Consider the following 17,844-nt stretch of genomic DNA (forward strand, 5'->3'; position numbering starts at 1 on the left):
TGTTTAATTTTGTGGAAAACCTTAATTATAATCATAATAGCATTAGTTGCAAGTTTTGATAGTGGTAATATTAATTTTAAACCAATTGAAAATGAAAAGATTTTCATTTTAAATTTTAAACTTTTTTAATGCTAAGTGATTGATTAACTATGATATTATATAAAATATTATTTTCAAATATAGTCAACTAATTTATATATCTTTTGCACACACAAAAAAATTGAAATTTACTCATTTTGGAATTTGGATCAAAGTTATTTAATTAAAATTAAAAAAAATATATTGAATGGGATGAATCATTGACACTTTCCAAAAAAAAATTCTTAACTAATTATTTTGTTGTAATAATGTAGTTTATTTTGGTGAATTATCCGTTGTTTTTGAGAGAAATATTGAACTTTCAATGATTGATCGTAATCATTTAATGCGTATCATTCATAATATTATTATTATGATGTTTTTTATATCCGTTCATATTATCCGAGGGTTAATCGTTTTTCTCGTAAATTTACGAGCTCGATAACTTTTTTAATACCGTTTTTCCTAATTTTTAAATTTAAGAAAAAAAAAATAATTCATATCATATTTTGTCAATCGTACTTAACTATATAGTTGGTAAAAACTCTTATTACCATTTTTTTCCTCAAAAAAAAAAAAAAAAAAGCAGAATGTTTTTAAATAGTTCAAAACCATAAAAAAAAAACACTTAAAAATTACCTAAAAAATAGCCATGGCTTACTATTTAGTATTTACAGATTTTTCTATAGTGTGAACAAGGAGTTGATAGTTTTGATGGGTCCTGTCGGATCCGGGTCGGGTCGGGTCGGATCTCAGGTCCTAGTTGTGTAAAATTTGCAGAAGATGATGAATAGAAGAAAGGTAAAAGCACTGGCCATGGCCAAAAGCCAATAGTATTTATCAAGTCGGGCTTCATCCATGTTATCGGAAAACCAGTTTTCTTTCTCTCCACCGCCGCCGGTGAATTTCTCCACCGCCGTTATCAGAAAAGCACTCATGAAATTCCCCACTCCAAAAACACTCGTACACAGAGCAATTCCCATCGTCTTCATCCTCGCCGGCACTTCACCGTAAAAGAATTCCTGCATTCCCACCACCGTGAATATATCCGATATACCCAGAATTATATACTGTGGCAACAACCAGAATATGCTCATCTCCGATTTCCTCGCCGTTCTCAGCCTCTTTTCTTCAACCACCGCCGCTATCGCCATCGCCACCACAGAAAGAAACATCCCCACTCCCATCCTCTGCATCACAGTTATCCCTTTCTCGTTTCTCGTCATTCTTCGCATGAACGGGACGAATACTGCGTCGTATAATGGCATTAAGATGATTATCGATATGGTTATCGCGCTTTGAAGTGCTGCTGGAGGTACTTTGAATCCGCCCATAATGTTCCTCTTCATCGTCATCCCTTGTTTTGTGAAGAACGTCAGCGGCTGTTGAAATATCACGGCGAATGTCAACAGTAATACCCATATTGGAAACAGTCGCCAGGCCGCTTTTAAAATGTCTATAGGATTCATATCGGGGATCTCTCCTAATCCCTCTATGTCTCCTTCCAGGCACAATGACTTTTTCTCTTCAAGCCTATATCATCAAAATGCATAATTATAATCATAATCAAAACATTAGAATGAATTCTTTCAAAAGATTAGACAGTCTTACTCAATCTCATGAGTTCCAACGAGGGCATCTTTGTTTTGGAGGCGGATGAGCTTGGCAGCGGTTGATCTGAAAGCAGCCACCATGTATTCCAATGACTTGGTAAATTTTGCTGTCTCCGTCTGTTTGTTGTAGGTGTAGAAACGGGACCCTGAAGTGAAGAAGGCAATAGATAGGAGCATGGCAGCGGTGGGGATGGCGAAGCCGAGTCCCCAGCCGATATTGTCCTGGATGTAGGCGAGGAACGAGATTCCAAGGAGGCAGCCGGTGCAGATGCCGAAATACCACCAATGGAAGAAAAGACTCTTCTTTTTGTTTTCATTATTATTGTTAAGAATTTTATTATTATCGGATGGTAATTGATCATGATGATCGAGTTGATCGGCTGCAAAGGCTTGCAATGAAGGATTATAACCGCCTTGACCTAAAGAGATCATGTAAAGCGACCAAGATAAACAAGAGGCGGCGCCGGTTTTGCTTGTCGGAATCCATGGCCATTCCATTGCCGTTGATGTTAATGCCACCAGCCCCTGTTTATTTTGCCAAAAACAAAAATTACATTTTATTTTAATTTCTTAATTTGAAAATAAATAATTTTGTATATGATCTTTAATTATAAGAAGCTATGGTTGATGAATTTGATATTGTATATTTAGTATTTATTTTGCTTTTGCCGCATAAAGATTGAAAAAGACAATATATATTTGTCTTTGTTTTCCAAAGGACAGAATAGTTGTACAAGATAAAAAAATTTAAGGTCGGTTTAAGCAGCCAATCAAAGACACGTGACCCCCAAAATAATAGGTACAAATTATTATTTTTATTTAAAAAATAATAATAATTAAATGTTAGGAAATTAACTCATTATTACTTCCAATTTTAAATTCTTAGTTACACTCCCACTTCTATATCTATAATTTACATGACACATCAATTCTAAATTTCTTTCTATTTCCAATCTTATATATTAACTCTTTTGTTGCTTATTTTAAGGCCATATTTATAGGCTTTTGACTCGATTAAGCAAGGGTAATTAATTAAGAAATGAATTGATTTGGATTGGATTAGATTAATTACCAGTAAATAGAGGAAAGAAGAAACGAGGATGGTGGTGTATTTGTCCCAATAAGAATCAGCTAGGGAAGCGACCACGAGTGGAAGCATGGACGTGAACCCGCACCAATTGTTAACCATCTTTGCCGCCGACGAATTCTTCATCTTCATCACCTCGGTCAAATACGTCACCAAATTCGCAGCCACCCCCTTGAACGCGAACCGCTCCATTCCCGCGATCACTTTATGAATATATAAAAGTAATTAGAGATTGAGAAATTGAACATATAATATATGATATGATATGATAGATTAGAAAGGTATATACCTATAAGAAGAATACATGGTTTGTTGAGTTTTGGCTGGCCTCCTTCCATTAGAGTGAAAACAGATCGAGAGATATAATGATTTAATTGTTTAGTAAATTATTTATGGAAGAAGAAGAAAGAACAGGGTGAGGACAAACACTTTGCTTAGTCATCTATCAACAATGTTTTGTCTGTTTATATATAACTTTTTAAATACATATATATATATATATATATCAAACAGATCTCACCATTTAATTTGTTTAATATATATATATATTTTTCTTTTTCCCAATTTTGTTGATTTTTCTTCAATGCACCACTAGACCACACACTACAACTATTTGTAACCTTTAAATCTCATTGGACACTAGACAATCACTAAACTCAATTATTAAAGTAACAAAAAAAAAAAAACAGTCCCATTCTTCTTCCATCATCTCTCTGCTGCGTAACGTTACGTGTTGTAAGTTGCAAATTGATTGAAATTTTTCTTTTTTAAAGGATGAAGAAAATTATGAGTAAAAATATTTGAATAATTGGTTCATGAATGGGAAGCATATATGCATGAATGAAATCTTAATTCAAATTTATGATTGCTTTTTGGATTGTGTGTTTCAACATGATGGCTAAGTTATGATCATGCAACACAAGAACTACTAATGATGATGATGATTGGAACCCTAGACTATATATATATTAGCAAATAAACACTTATTATTTTAATTAAAGGTCCAAAATTTCTGGAAAAATAAAATATACATAATCCATATATTGAAAAGTAAATGTATTGTTTGCGTGAAGATAATTGATCAATGATATGTATGACACTAGTCTTCTTTTTTTTTTAGACTTTTTTGATTCAATGAATCTAAAACAAATGCAATTTAATAGTTTTTTAGACTTACTTTTATATTTTTCTCTCTTTCTTACTTTCTTAATTACTTTCTTAGTGTATATTTTATCATCAAATTTATTTAAAAGTATCATAATGTTACTTTTATTAAGTTCAATATTTAGTGATTTTCCCAATTATTTTTAATAGAAAGAAAAGATGATAAGAGTAAATAATAATGGTTGATGAGAGGGTAAGAAAGAAGTGACTAAAGAGGATATGCATATGGCATTAAAGACTAAAGGTTTGTTAAAGTTTGCATCTTTTTTAGGATCAAGTTAAACATGATGATCTCATCATGTCAACAATGTGTATGCTTTATTTAGAAATAAATATATACAGTATTTCAAATATATATAATATATGATTGGTACATAGATTTCAAATCCAAAACATTTGAAAACATTTTAGTCTAGCTCCCTATTTTCTTATCATATAAAAATTTAGATTCATAAACAAAATTGTTTAATTTACTTATGTTAAATCACCTTCTTCCACTCCTATAATTTACTTTATTTATCTAAATTTGTTGGATAATAAAACATTATATACCAATTGTGGGTGTATTTTCATAGTGAGTTATGGAGACATCATGTATCATTATAATAATTAAATTACTTTATTTTTTATATTTTTATATTGTTAGACTTAAACAACTTTTATTATAATATTGTATTCAATTTTATTTTTAAATATGAAAAAAAAATATTTTAATTATTCATCCTAAAAAATCTCAAATAACCCACATTTTTATCCAATAAGGTTTTCTTAAAAAATAATTCATAGAAATCCAATAAACCCAATATCAAACAAACTCTACTGATCTAGTACTATTAAGATTAAAAAGAAAAAGAAAAAGGTGTATCACCTATTACTTGTGTACACTATTGATTTCGAAGCCTTGTTTGGTTTTGAGATAGATTCTCAATCAATTCTTATAAAAAAATTATTTTAGACTAAAAAGATTAACATAATCATTGATATATATTTGACTACTTTATCCCTCATTTTCCATGTTAATTAATTTCTCAAGATCTTCAGTCTAATCAAACTATGATTTGTTTTTTTCATTGATGACAGTATATAAATAATTATATAGGATTGTGATTAAAACTGAATTCCAAATAAGGATGGCAATTTGAAACAGTCCTGCGAAAACTGAACTGGATTGTCCTGTTTAGGACGGTTTTTCTCTGAAACCGAATGGGGATGGGGCGGGGATGATATTTGTGTCCCCCGCCCCGACTCGTCCCGATTTCACCTCGATTCTGTTCCGAACACCATAAACATAATTAAATATATTAAATTATAAATATATTTATTTATTCATTATATTTTATAAGAGTAATAATGTTATTTTTTTATAATAATATAAAATTTTAATATATTAAAATATATATTATATTAAAAACTCGTTTATATAATTTTATTGTATAATTTTTATTTTATTTTAAATAAAATAATTATTAACGGTACTCTACGGGATTCTTCGAAACCGGAAAAAAATGAATGATGCGGGGATGGTATTAAAAAATCTCTGAAATTAAAACGGTGCGGGGACGATAAATGCATTCCCCGCCCCGAACCGTCCCATTTTCATCCATATTTCTTAAATTGTGATGAAAAAGTAACTAGTTTCATTTTTATATGGAAACAATTGAAAATGTATATATTAATTAAAATAAATAATTTGGTGGGTTTCTCAGTGAAGACATATTACAAAGACAAATTTTATTTTATTATATGTAAGTAAACTAACACAACATCTCATACATAATGATCTAGAGTCAAGAGTCAAATTTAATTTATTAAAAATGTTAATTTTTGTAATAACAGATAGATAGTGGCAGTAGTAGTTAGACTTTCCTAAATTTGACAAAATGTTTTAATGGAAATTGTTATGGAAATGATGATTAATGACATGAAAGGGTGGTGGTATATGAGATGGAAGTCACTGATCTTGAACATATTATCTTATATATATATATAGTTGATCAATTAATTATTATACAATATATTTTGGTTTCTTTATAAAATGTTATGCCAATACCATTTTTTCAAGGAATTGATAATAAAAAAACCCATATGATCGATGCAACTATCGGTGATAGACTCTTATCATTTGTATTGCATCTTCGAATAATGCGACGAAAACTTATTCGACGAAAACAAGAGACCGGAGATATTGCATAATAAATATGTGAGCTCGATAAACAATCAATTAATTGAAGGATTCGGTGATGCATACCTTGTAGCTCATGAGACATTGATGAAGCAGATGATGATCATGCAATTGTTGAAGAAAACCCTAGCTATGGATGGTGGATTAGGTTAGGAGAGAAGAGATTTTAATTAGGATATAAATATATAATAAAGAGAGATTATTTGGGTAATTTTAGACATCTTTGAACTTTTCAACAATCTCTCTTTGAGTTTTTCTACTTTTTTTCTAACATTTATTGAAAATAATGTTATAGGCATGCACGCAAGATTGTGGCATGAAATTTCATTTTAATATTTGTAAATAATTAAACAAATCTCAAATAACTACTAATTAATTAAGTTAATTAAATTAATATTTTGGCCTGACAAAATAGTAAATGAATATGGAGGGACATTAATGTAATTTTCACATTATATACAAGTGCAACCTGCAACGGAATTAGCAAAACTTGCCTGTAGCCCGTGCGAGGAATGATATAAAACCGAAAAGAAAAAAATTATGGTTAAAATGTGATAGCATTTTTAGTTTACTTTTACATATAAATTCAAATTAATCATAACTCTCTATCCCAACAATTCAAACATTTTAAAAATTAATGAAAAATTAAACTTTTATTAAAACGTCTTTCGTTCATTAATTTTGGTTAAATTGTTGAATAATAAAATTAAAATTTTTAAATTTAATCATAACCAACATGAAAAGTTGTGCATTCTTTGTTATCACTAATTTTTTTTATTGGAATTATATCTCAATTTATGTGTGACTATAAAACCATATAAATCATCCATTTATATTAAGTCTAAATTAAATTTATTTAATTTGTAATTCAAACCATTATTAAATAATAAAGATTAAATTGAGATTTAAATAATCCTATGTAACCTTCCTTTTATCTCATTATTTGTTTTGTTTTCTTTCTTCTTATTTTACTAATTACTTTTTAATATGTTTACCTCACCTTTCTTTTTATTAAATAATATAAACTGAAAAAAAATAATATTAAATTAAAAACAGTAATAATTGTTTTTGTTATAATTAATGTTTTTATTTATAATAATTATAAGATAACTGTTAATAAATCTATTTAATAATTCTAAATATATTTATGCTAAAAACGTCTCTCATTATGTGTTTAATTTTTAATTTTTGCTTAAAAAACTTTTAAAATAGAAATTTAATTTTTTTTAAAAAATTAAAACATTGTAACCCAGCTGACAGTTATCAAGATAACTGTCAATAAATCTATTTAGTAATTCTAAATATATTTATGCTAAAAACATCTTTCATTATGTGTTTAATTTTCGCTTAAAAACTTTTAAAATAGAAATATATATATTTTTTTTAAAATTAAAACATTGTAACCCAGCTGATTAGGATAAAAACAAATAAAGAGACAAATATAGTAGGAAAAATATATAATTGGAAAATATACTTTTGAGTAGGCAATTTGAATAACCTTAATCTAATATGAAATAACTAATCAAAATTAATATTTCAAAATAATCCATTAAATACTAAGACCTATTTAGAATTGTATTGATCTAATTTGATGAAACTCATTAATAAAATTGTAATTGAAACTATAGTTAAATTTTCAATCACAATACCATGTTTGTAAAATAACCTAAAACTCTACAAAAGTTCAATTGATAAAAAAATTATTTACAGATTCAGCATAATGACGGCACCTCATGCTTAATATTTGGGCCGACGATATCATTCCCCTATGAAAGCTGCAAGAATATAAAACCATTCAAATGAGGTTTCTCTATTTGCTATTTAATTGAATTAATACTACTAATTATAAAAGTGAGGATCATATGATCTTACCTTACCTTAGCTGTGCAAATATGAATGAATGAATACTTTATACTTTCTTAACTTTTGCTCGACGATAACCACGCCTCCCCCGTTTCATGCGGATGAAGAAATCTTCTGTGCCCCACACATATGATACCTGGCGGAATACAACAACACAATCAGAACTAGGATCACTCCCACCTTTTGTTACTTTTAAGGAAGAACAATGTTGGTTACCTTGGATGACCTGCAAGACATTTTATATTCCAACCGATTCAAGACAGTGACACCTTCCATAACCTTGTGTGCATTGGAAGTGTCGTACATTCCGGCAATTTTGCGCTTATTTCTGCATGTATATTAGCAAGTTGGACTTGAGTTCATTTGGAAAAAAACATTTCTATTTGATTTCCATGGAATGGGACAGGTTTGTGTCTCTAAAGTGTTTTTCAAATGGGACTATAGATTCCCCATTCACATGATAAATTAGAAGAGCTTGTAAAATTTTACCTCTGAAGATAGACGCCGGCTGGTTCCTTTTTGGAAGAATCAATAGACAGAAAATTATTGTGCAAATAGTTATTAAAATTAGGATGCATTGAGATTGCAACTGCATTAGGTTTATCGCTTCCATCATCCATCAGCTGAATGGATAAACGTGCTCCTGCAGAAGACTGTTGTTGTAGCACAATAAAAAAAACATGAGCATTAGGACATGACAAAAAGATGTTCAACTAAAGCTGAGTGACCGGAACCTACACTTTCCAATCGGTATATGTTCTCATTCTTGAGCATTACAGATACATTGTCGTAATATACAGAATCAGCACTATGGCTTTGCTTCCGAGATTTTTCATACTCATGCAATTGAAGCAGCTGGTCATCGGTTTCATCAGTTGTAGCTGTTTGCAGCTACAATAAGACAGACAAGTTTTAAACATTTTTTTAAAGAGAAAGAAAGGTGAAAGCCTTTTTTTCTTATTGCATAGCTAGTTACCTGTTTCACTATCTTGCAAATCAATTTGTCCAAGGTTAACAGAACATAGGACTGATTTCCTATAATAGACCGACAATCATCCTCAAATTTAGCATTATCAATAGACCCTTCAAGTAAATTATAAAGGACGCTCATAAATCTGCACAGAATACACCCGTGATTAATTCAATGAACTAGTACCATCTTCATCAAGTGTGGATAATGCTATTTTCACACTACCTGCTATACAAATCAGGGGGGCTACCATCATTCACAGTCTTCAACTTAGTTTCAGCAGCCTTTGAATTCAGCTTTGCCGATAGTAACCTTTCGTACAATATCTAGGGAGGGAACATGTATTCAACAACGCATGACATTACGTGGAATCAAAGAAAAGAGGGAAAATATGTGAATACATACCTGATGAAGCCTAAAAAGAACATAGAAAGTATCGTCTCCATAGAAAACCCGAGAATCTTTTTTCTCATTCTTAGGTAACATTGAACTCACATGCTTTGCCAATGGCTTTGCAGTTTGCAAAAAAGAATCCGTCATAGGTTGTGAAATATAGTTTGTCCCACCAAAGTGGACAGCTGGCGTTTCCTTGACTTCACATTCACTCTCACCCTTGTGATCATGCTCTCCTTCCTCCTCTTCATTTGGAGACAGCTCACCCTCTTCTTTTTCTGTTTCCTCTAGATGTCTACCAATAATAACATTATTGGTTTCAGATAACTCTCCATCCTCCAGTTGAGGTTCTCTCGAATTGTTGCCATCCTGATTAACAGAAAGGGGATTTGCCTTCAGGAAATTGCAAAATAATTAAAGCCACAGTCTACAATGACATTCTAATAGAAAGACATTTAAGTACCTCATTATCATCTGATTTCCCTTCATGATTGCTTTCAAGAATATCATCATTGGTTGCAAACGCAGATGCACCAGGACCTTTGAAATGGAGACATGTCAATGCTTGAGTAATCTAAGTGGGGTGCATTTGATAAAACTGAGAATCAAGTGTCTATTGAGTTGATTATCTTAAAAATAAATGAATATATATATAAATTTTAAGTACTTGGTATGTAAGTCGATTTGATAAAATCCAGAACTAATATAGGGAAACTACTTAAAGTCTATTTTGCCTTTAATGTAAGCCAGATTTTATAGCTTAATTTTAGACTTTTAGTTGAATCTAAATAATTAAACAATGTTAAATAATAATTACTAAATGAACTTAAATTCAAATAACAATTACCAGGTTGCCTTGACTTAACATCATCATTGGTACCCTCTATTCCATGTGACCTAGAAGAAACTCCCAGCATTGGCTCCAAGAAGCTGGTCCACAGCTTCATAATTTTATTAAATTGTTCTTTTGTAGAGCAAACTTCTTTGCTTGAATACTTTACCAGTTTATACATGTCCTCGTGAATTCCAGCATCAACATACTCATAATCTAGATTTGGAATTATTAGATATCTATTTCTGGCCATGAGAGAGAAAGATCCGTCATCAACCCTATGTGTTTTCTCTTTAATTTCTTTGATCTGGGTAACCAAGGCTGCTCAATAAAAAAAACAGAGAAAATAACTATTAGTGTTAAATTCTTGAAGAAAAGATGTGAACTGGAAATTGTTATTCAAACAATTATAACTCTCCTTTATATAGGAGAGTGATTACTAACTAATTAATTAAAAACAACTAATTAGTAGTTTAAACTAACTAATTAACAGTTTATAAAACTGTTTTATTATTTTTCTACAATGAGAACTGACACAAACAAATGGGAGCTTATACCTTGTCTTAGAATTAAAAGAATAATATCCATAAATTATGTGTATGAAAGAGTTGGAATCTTCTGAAAGATTTCCAATGCCTCCATTGAGATAGTGTCTAATCACAATTATTTTCATCTTTAAGAAAGTAAGGAGGATCCAATATAGGAATGAAGAAATTTAACTTACTCGGAGACGCATTCAAAAATTTATTCAAAAAATGTATTGGTTGTTTCTCATCAGGATCAGATCAGGATACATAACCATAAATTAAGATTATAATTAAGCTAATAACCAAAATGCTATTCCAGTCAACCATATGATATGAAAGACAATCAACTTCTGAGTTCAAGCTCATACTCACATTTTATACTCAAGTTCTTTGAATCTTGTTGCTTGAAGTAGAAACTACGATGATCAAGCGATTTGCAGTGATTCTCCCTATATATTTCAGCCCAAACCTTGTTAAAATCTGTTCGACACTGTGTCCATTCCTCTTGCTTCTGCTTAAGGCGAGTTAGTAAAACAGGCAATGCAACACAAGGATTCTTCTTTAAGATCTCCAATACATCCAAACCATGATCACCATACAGGCGTTCAATGCATCTAAAGTCGAGAACTAGCATAAACCAGAGTTTAACAAACTTGTTAGAGGGAAAACGGATGAACACGTGATCAAAATAAATGATAAAGTAAGAGAAAGATATGTTGTAGACTTTCAATCCTAACCCTGTTACCTGTGAAATGGTCTTCAATACGGATTGGACTATCTGGAGTGACAGTGTTGTTATTAAGTCTGTTCAATAGTTCTTCTGCCCGCTTAGCAGTTGCACGCACAGATTCCAGTAACATATCAAGCTCAAACCTGAAATTTGAGAAAACTATACTTTAAAAAGTTCCAAGTCAATTGGCTATGAGGAATAGAAAAATGACAGTGACCAAATTATACCGACATAGAAGTTCAATAAGTCTCCTTTCAAAAAAAAGTTCAATAAGTCTCCTTTCAAAAAAAAGTTCAATAAGTCTCCTTTAAAAAAAACGAAGTGCCACTTTCAGTCTTTATTTGGCTACACATAAAGTTTTGTCCAGCATGACTAGTCAAAGAAGTAACAATATGATGAACCCACATGCATCAAACCCAAAGACTAAGAATTTTTTTTTTTAAATATCAGCTTTTCATTACAAAGAACGCAAGTTGCGTTCAAACGTTATAGAAATATAGAGTGAGGAGAAGAACAAAGCAAGAAAAAAAATACAATGGAAGAAGTTTAAATGGCAATAAGTTCAAAGACTAAGATTTTAGCTTTAACTGATCAGCCTTTTTGCATAGCTTAATGATGTTTACCTGTCATCTTCGCATCTAAAAAGATTTTCTTCATACGTATTCCTGCGGATGTGTTTAACTGAGTAATCCTCACTGCCTGAAGTTACAGAAACCCAGCGATTGTTCAAAACTTTTGTCCCAAGTTCCGATCTCTGACTTGCTATTGGTATTGGATACTGCACAAGATTCAACACATTTCACTTTGTTGTCCGCATAAAGTTCGAGCAATCAAAGAAGTAAACACGAGAAAGAAAGGCAACAAATGATACAACTATCATACATCATCAGGTAGTAGCCTGTAACTTGGTGTACATCTTTGGCAATCAGACAGATCAAGTTCTTGAATGGACTTCCCCATATACTTTTCCTTACATTTATCTTTCTCTTTTGGCTCCATTTCATTTTTATGAACTTTTTTCTTCACGGGGTTGCATCCATTCCCATCACTCCACAAAGATTCTGCAATAAAAAAATGTATCAGATCAAACTTGTTCAAACATATAAGAAAAACACCAAAATTTAAAGAATTGGGTTCTGTGAAAAAGCAAAATCGAGTGGCCTATTTTAATCAGGAAATAGAATAAAAGAACACTTGCAGATGAGAGTAAGTCAATTGCTTATATAAATGTAAGAAGGATAAGAGAGTACATACTTTTATTCATAAAACCAGCCAGAAATTCATCTGCACGTACAATACTAATTAGAAATTACCTAAATGAGATCAAACAAAATAAATATTCATAAGAAGAAGCTTCAGAAGCTACCAATATTTTCACAATGTTCCAAAAATTCATTGAACCCGTCCATAAGATCTGGATACTTTCCAAGTAGATCAGATACCTACAATCAACAGAGTATACATTGAATGAGCCTCTACTGAAAAGAAGTTAATAAATTATGAATATTGGGTAAAACCATCCAGACATCATCTACCAGCTACTTTTTTTTTGGAAAACAAAATTAGTCAATCTTCTGCTTGCGTGTTAATTTCACAAACTTCTAGTTTCCTAGAGTCCGAAAACAAAACCAGAAAATGAAACACATCAACTACTAGCTACTTTTAATTGGTATTGAGGATGTAAAAATTTATAATTTCAAATGAAATTCTTTATGAGAATCATTCCGTCTAGGTTTGTACACATCTTTCTAAGTATCTGAAGAAACTGTAAATTGAGAGAGAAAACAACAAATGTTGTATCTTATTGTTGTGATCTTACATTTAAAAATCCATTTAGAAACTAATATTTTATCACAATTATAATCACTTTTGAAAATTATCAAAGTAAGAATTAAAATTAATTTTGTTTGCATTTCGTACAAAAGATTTATTGAATTAGAGATGAAACTTTTTTAGGTAAAATATGGAGGAGAAAACAATTTTTTGATCATACTAAATATTTTTTCTACCAATAAGTTATTGTGATTTTGGCAAAATAAAAATTTGGATGTACCAAATAAGTTGCCATATATACATCTACATTCTACACTCCTTCCATTTATAATTATGGAATTGAGATAATTACGATAATTAAAATCAAATCAAATAAGTAGCATATCCACTTAATTGGTAACATATCTCTTCATTAGAAGATATTCAGAAGAGTTAATCTTGATTTATACATTCCTTATGAGATTGACTTTCTTCAGTATTCAACTAGAGAGAACATCTCTTTCAAATTAACTCCATTAAAAAATGAAACAAACATCATTCACTATGAAAGAAGAAAAAGAAGGGACAGTAGGAACACATACCAAACCTTGCAATTCCTTTCTGGTAATTATTTCTGAGCTATAAATATGAAGAAACTTCAAAAATGCTTGATAATCATCAAAACTACCCAACCTTTCCTTGACATTCTCACAGAAAATGAACTCTTCCTTGTAAACACCTGCACCATGAAATAAAACATGCTACATGATAAATTGGAAAACCACAATAACAAAACTTAAAAAAAGGAAGTGGAAAATATAACTGCATCTCTACAGTAAAATGTTTACTTCTTCTAGATTTTTTATCATTGCATGAGGTGACAAGAGGATTCATTCGGAAGTCTTCAATCTTCGGATTAGACTTTCGATTTTCATGAACTCGTTGCATATTGAATTCCCTATTACTGTCAGTTTCAGGTTCCCTATCCTTCCGATCATGTGTTCTTCTCTCCTTGCTGTCCTTTTCAGCGTGTTTTTTCAGGTCCTTTTGCATTTTTATTATTGTTTTATCTTTTTCACTATCAATGGGTTCATGGCTTTGATCATGATCTGTAACTAAAGTAGTTGGTCTGCCCCTTCGACGTTTCTGTTGCAAGTAAGAAAGAAGGTTCGTCTTGAGCAACAATTACCAAAGAATACATAATAAGCAAGTCTTCAACAGGATAGGAATTGGGATTAACCTTGTCTATAGGTGCCTGATGTGTTGCAGTCATTGCAAAGTTGCGATCATCGAGTTGAAAAGAATGTTGCCCTGAAGGGACTTGTGATGCTGAAGTATAAGGTAAAAATCTGATGAACTCCTCAACCAAATCTTGGTGCCGTCCGAAAAGTATGGCCACCTGCATTGTCATATGATATAATGTCAAGAAAGAAAACCCATATAAAGATGGCTTTGAAGGTTCAATATGTACCTCTTGATAGAGCTCAGTGACGTCTTTATGACCTTTTCTGTACATATTCAAAATGTCCAGAAATGATTTATATACTTGATCATCATTTTGGAAGCGTTTCTGAAGAAAATAATAGGTTCAGTCTTCTACAAGCAAACTACTATTCACAAATCAGCATACCAAATCAATAAAAATTCACCTTTAGCTTGATCACAAACTTGATCGTTTCTTCAAATTCAGCAGTTCTCTTTGGTGGCGTCTCTTCCTCGTCGATTACAGTAATATGATAATCTTTCGGTAAAAATGCATTGAACCCAAAAATCAGATTGTTGTGCCCTTTGAACAACTCTTTCACCTTCTCTATGACACCCTCTGTTTCAATTCTGCACCAAAATGCATCCAATAATCACAATTTAAGTAATGACTTATACACTGGGCAAAAGAAAAGATCAAAAAAAAAGTACCAACGTTTGAGCCTTGAATCCTTTCATGAGAGCAAGAAACATGTCATATTTGCTATGGTCCTCAAACATTTCTTTGACTTGTTGGATATAGGTTAAGGCATCAGTCGTTGTGAGCTTCTGCGTACCTTTAGAAGCTCCTACATTCCCTCCATCCACTACAATATCTCCTCCACCACCACCACCATCTAAAGATATCTGAGGCTGTCCATAACTTTATCAACCAGGAAAAAAAGGTATACAAGTTAGTCTAGATTCAACAAATCTGGCATCTAGTACTTAAATAAAAGACTCAAACATCTATTGCCAATTTTTTTATATATTTCTTCACAAAAAACAATACAATCCAGACACAATTCATCCAAACAACTATGAGGAAAACATCTCAATGCCCCAAAAGAAATGTGCTAAACTATTTTTCATCATTCTAAATTTCTAATACTCAGATATTCCGTTTCTTTCAAATCATTCACACAATGTAACAAGGAATTAAATCTAGTATGAAACATTTCAAGAAAATTAATGTAGATATGAAGAATTATTCCACCAAGATGAGTTGAATGACGAAAAGAATGGTAGAAATTCTCAAAACATTCAAACGTGGTATTCAATTCCAGATTTGCCGAACAGTTACAGGATAGGATTGGATGCATAATGAATGAAGCGAAACAAATAATCATAGGTGAATGTAGAGAAGAGAATAGGTATTCTGCTTACGATTCTCCACGAGAAGAACCAGACGAGCGCTTAAGTTGCGAGTTATTAATATGAAAATCCTCATCATCATAATCATAATCATCATCATCGTCATCCCGCAGTCGTTTCATAGTCTGAGAAGATCAAACAAAACATAATCAAGTATCAAAAACAACGATAGATGATAAGAAATCATGTGTAATGAAGTAGAATGACAACTTACCGCTTAAACTTGGGCAAGATTTCTATGGAGAGAGCAGAATACTTGCGTAAAGATAAGAAGTAACAACAAGAAACAGATCTAACAAACGAACAAACAAACTCCTTAGTTAAATTGTATGATTAACTTAGGAAGATGGTCGAGTTGCTCTGTTCCTCTTCGATCTCTCTCTCTCTAAGATAAGCAAAAGTAGAGAGAAGAACTGCGTATCAATATTATTGAGGATTTAAAGGCTTCTGTGCTAATGTCTTTATAAAGTAGAGGGTGTTTCGTTTATTAGAAATTATAGTATAAGGATCAGTTTGTGAAATATATATATATTCCTAAATTTAATATAACTCATCCCATATATAGGATCTCTAAACCCTAGTATTTATTATTATTATTATTATTAATTATTAATTATTTTAAATTATTTATTATGATTTTGAAAAGATAATTTTTATTTTTAACAAAAATATTTAAAAGATATTAATATAAATAAAATATTTTGATTAATAAATTTAATAAGTTGAATAATTTGATGATCAAAATAAAAATATAAATAAATATATTTTAAAAATGCATCTTACTCATTAGAGTATTGTTATTTATTTTTAATGTTTTAATTTTTTAATTAATTTAATTATTAAAATAGTTTTTTATATTTAAAAATTAAATTTAATAAAAATAAAATAAAAATATTTTAATACGATAAAATGGAAAATTTATAAAGAAAAACCAAAACAAATCAGATCTTACTTGCAAAGGAATTCGTATATTTTTAACAAGTCATAATTGTTTCACACATTTAGTTTATTTTTAAATTATTAATTTAAGTACGTTTTCTTTTCTAACTTAGCGTCAATTATAGCGGTCATCCGCACAGGTTTATCCAACAAAACTCATCGTTTGATGGGTTAACAAGACCGGTCCACCATCCGACGGTCTGAAAATCCCCAAACCCAACCAATGTGGCAAATAAAATACTATAAGAACATCTTGATTTAATTTAAGAGACTTTGTTTGATGTTAGGTTATTTGGAGTTTTTATTTATTTAATTTAAAAATATGTTATTTAGATTTTTAATGAGTTGTTGTATTTAAAAATTAAATTTTATAAAAATAAAGTTAAAGATATTTTGATATTTAATTTGATAATTAAAAATAAATAATATATAATAAGAAAAAGTCATCTCTTTTCTTCAACGCTCACCCATAATTTTTTTAAACCTACTTTTGTGCATTTAATATATTTTTTTTATCTATAAAATAAATTAATTTTACTTAGTATTGTTTTTTTTTATAAAAGTGTCCCAATTATAAATAATATAATATTATTTTTATTATTAGATCAATATGGACCAATAAGAAATAACATCAATACATATATTTCTGTGCATTATCTAGTATGTACTAAAATTATTTTTTTAATGAGATAACTGTTTTTATTTATGTTAAGTTTTTAAATTAAAAAAGCATGAATTCTATGTATTGGTACAAGTAATGATATAAAAATTGTGAAAAAATATTACAGTAAAAATGTAATAATATTTTTAATTTTATTTTTAATCGTTTTAAATTTATGGGCGGATCAACCCATAATCCGATCCAAGTATTCATTTACTCTCAAATATATATCCAAATTAACCACAGCTCTCAACCTGTCAATTATGACACTTTAAAAATTAAGCATCATTATATATATATATATTATTAATTATTAATTATTAATTATTTTAAATTATTTATTATAATTTTGAAAGCTAATTTTTATTTTTAACAAAAATATTTAAAAGATATTAATATAAATAAAATATTTTAATATTTTTATTAATAAATTTAAT

General features: G+C 30.2%; 2 protein-coding genes across 3 annotated transcripts; both read right to left on the reverse strand.

Annotated features, from left to right (window-relative positions):
- Positions 1-615: 615 nt before the first annotated feature.
- Positions 616-3,199, reverse strand: LOC124914576 (protein NRT1/ PTR FAMILY 5.8-like). Its single transcript, XM_047455155.1, has 4 exons — positions 3,068-3,199; positions 2,764-2,981; positions 1,690-2,216; positions 616-1,611 (listed from the first exon to the last, which is right to left on the reverse strand). The coding sequence occupies exons 1-4, from the start codon at positions 3,114-3,116 to the stop codon at positions 831-833; spliced, it is 1,575 nt and encodes a 524-aa protein (XP_047311111.1). The 5' UTR covers positions 3,117-3,199; the 3' UTR covers positions 616-830.
- Positions 3,200-7,722: 4,523 nt separating this feature from the next.
- Positions 7,723-16,186, reverse strand: LOC124914301 (paired amphipathic helix protein Sin3-like 2). Of its 2 annotated transcripts, none has more exons than XM_047454816.1 (24): positions 16,022-16,186; positions 15,820-15,932; positions 15,110-15,316; positions 14,841-15,024; positions 14,663-14,761; positions 14,432-14,590; positions 14,040-14,337; positions 13,794-13,930; positions 12,806-12,881; positions 12,694-12,723; positions 12,322-12,500; positions 12,063-12,217; positions 11,455-11,582; positions 11,082-11,336; positions 10,198-10,503; positions 9,814-9,890; positions 9,363-9,719; positions 9,183-9,283; positions 8,964-9,102; positions 8,726-8,878; positions 8,477-8,640; positions 8,204-8,315; positions 8,002-8,123; positions 7,723-7,899 (listed from the first exon to the last, which is right to left on the reverse strand). In XM_047454816.1, the coding sequence occupies exons 2-23, from the start codon at positions 15,927-15,929 to the stop codon at positions 8,034-8,036; spliced, it is 3,516 nt and encodes a 1,171-aa protein (XP_047310772.1). In that variant the 5' UTR covers positions 15,930-15,932; positions 16,022-16,186; the 3' UTR covers positions 7,723-7,899; positions 8,002-8,033. The 2 variants fall into 2 exon arrangements, with proteins under 2 accessions (XP_047310772.1, XP_047310773.1); XM_047454817.1 differs by having other exon boundaries at positions 7,997-8,123.
- Between the last annotated feature and the right edge of the window lie 1,658 nt (positions 16,187-17,844).

This window comes from Impatiens glandulifera, chromosome 9, assembly GCF_907164915.1.
Source record: "Impatiens glandulifera chromosome 9, dImpGla2.1, whole genome shotgun sequence".
In the NCBI taxonomy this organism is placed as follows: domain Eukaryota; kingdom Viridiplantae; phylum Streptophyta; class Magnoliopsida; order Ericales; family Balsaminaceae; genus Impatiens; species Impatiens glandulifera.

Coding starts and splice junctions, on each gene's coding strand:
- LOC124914576 (XM_047455155.1), bottom strand. CDS start 3,116: ATGGAAGGAGGCCAGCCAAAACTCAACAAACCATGTATTCTTCTTATA. Junction 2,217..2,763: donor CTTCTTTCCTCTATTTACTG/GTAATTAATCTA, acceptor CAAAATAAACAG/GGGCTGGTGGCATTAACATC. Junction 1,612..1,689: donor GTTGGAACTCATGAGATTGA/GTAAGACTGTCT, acceptor TTGATGATATAG/GCTTGAAGAGAAAAAGTCAT.
- LOC124914301 (XM_047454816.1), bottom strand. CDS start 15,929: ATGAAACGACTGCGGGATGACGATGATGATGATTATGATTATGATGAT. Junction 14,762..14,840: donor AGTTTGTGATCAAGCTAAAG/GTGAATTTTTAT, acceptor TATTTTCTTCAG/AAACGCTTCCAAAATGATGA. Junction 10,504..11,081: donor AAAGAACTTGAGTATAAAAT/GTGAGTATGAGC, acceptor TTTATTGAGCAG/CCTTGGTTACCCAGATCAAA.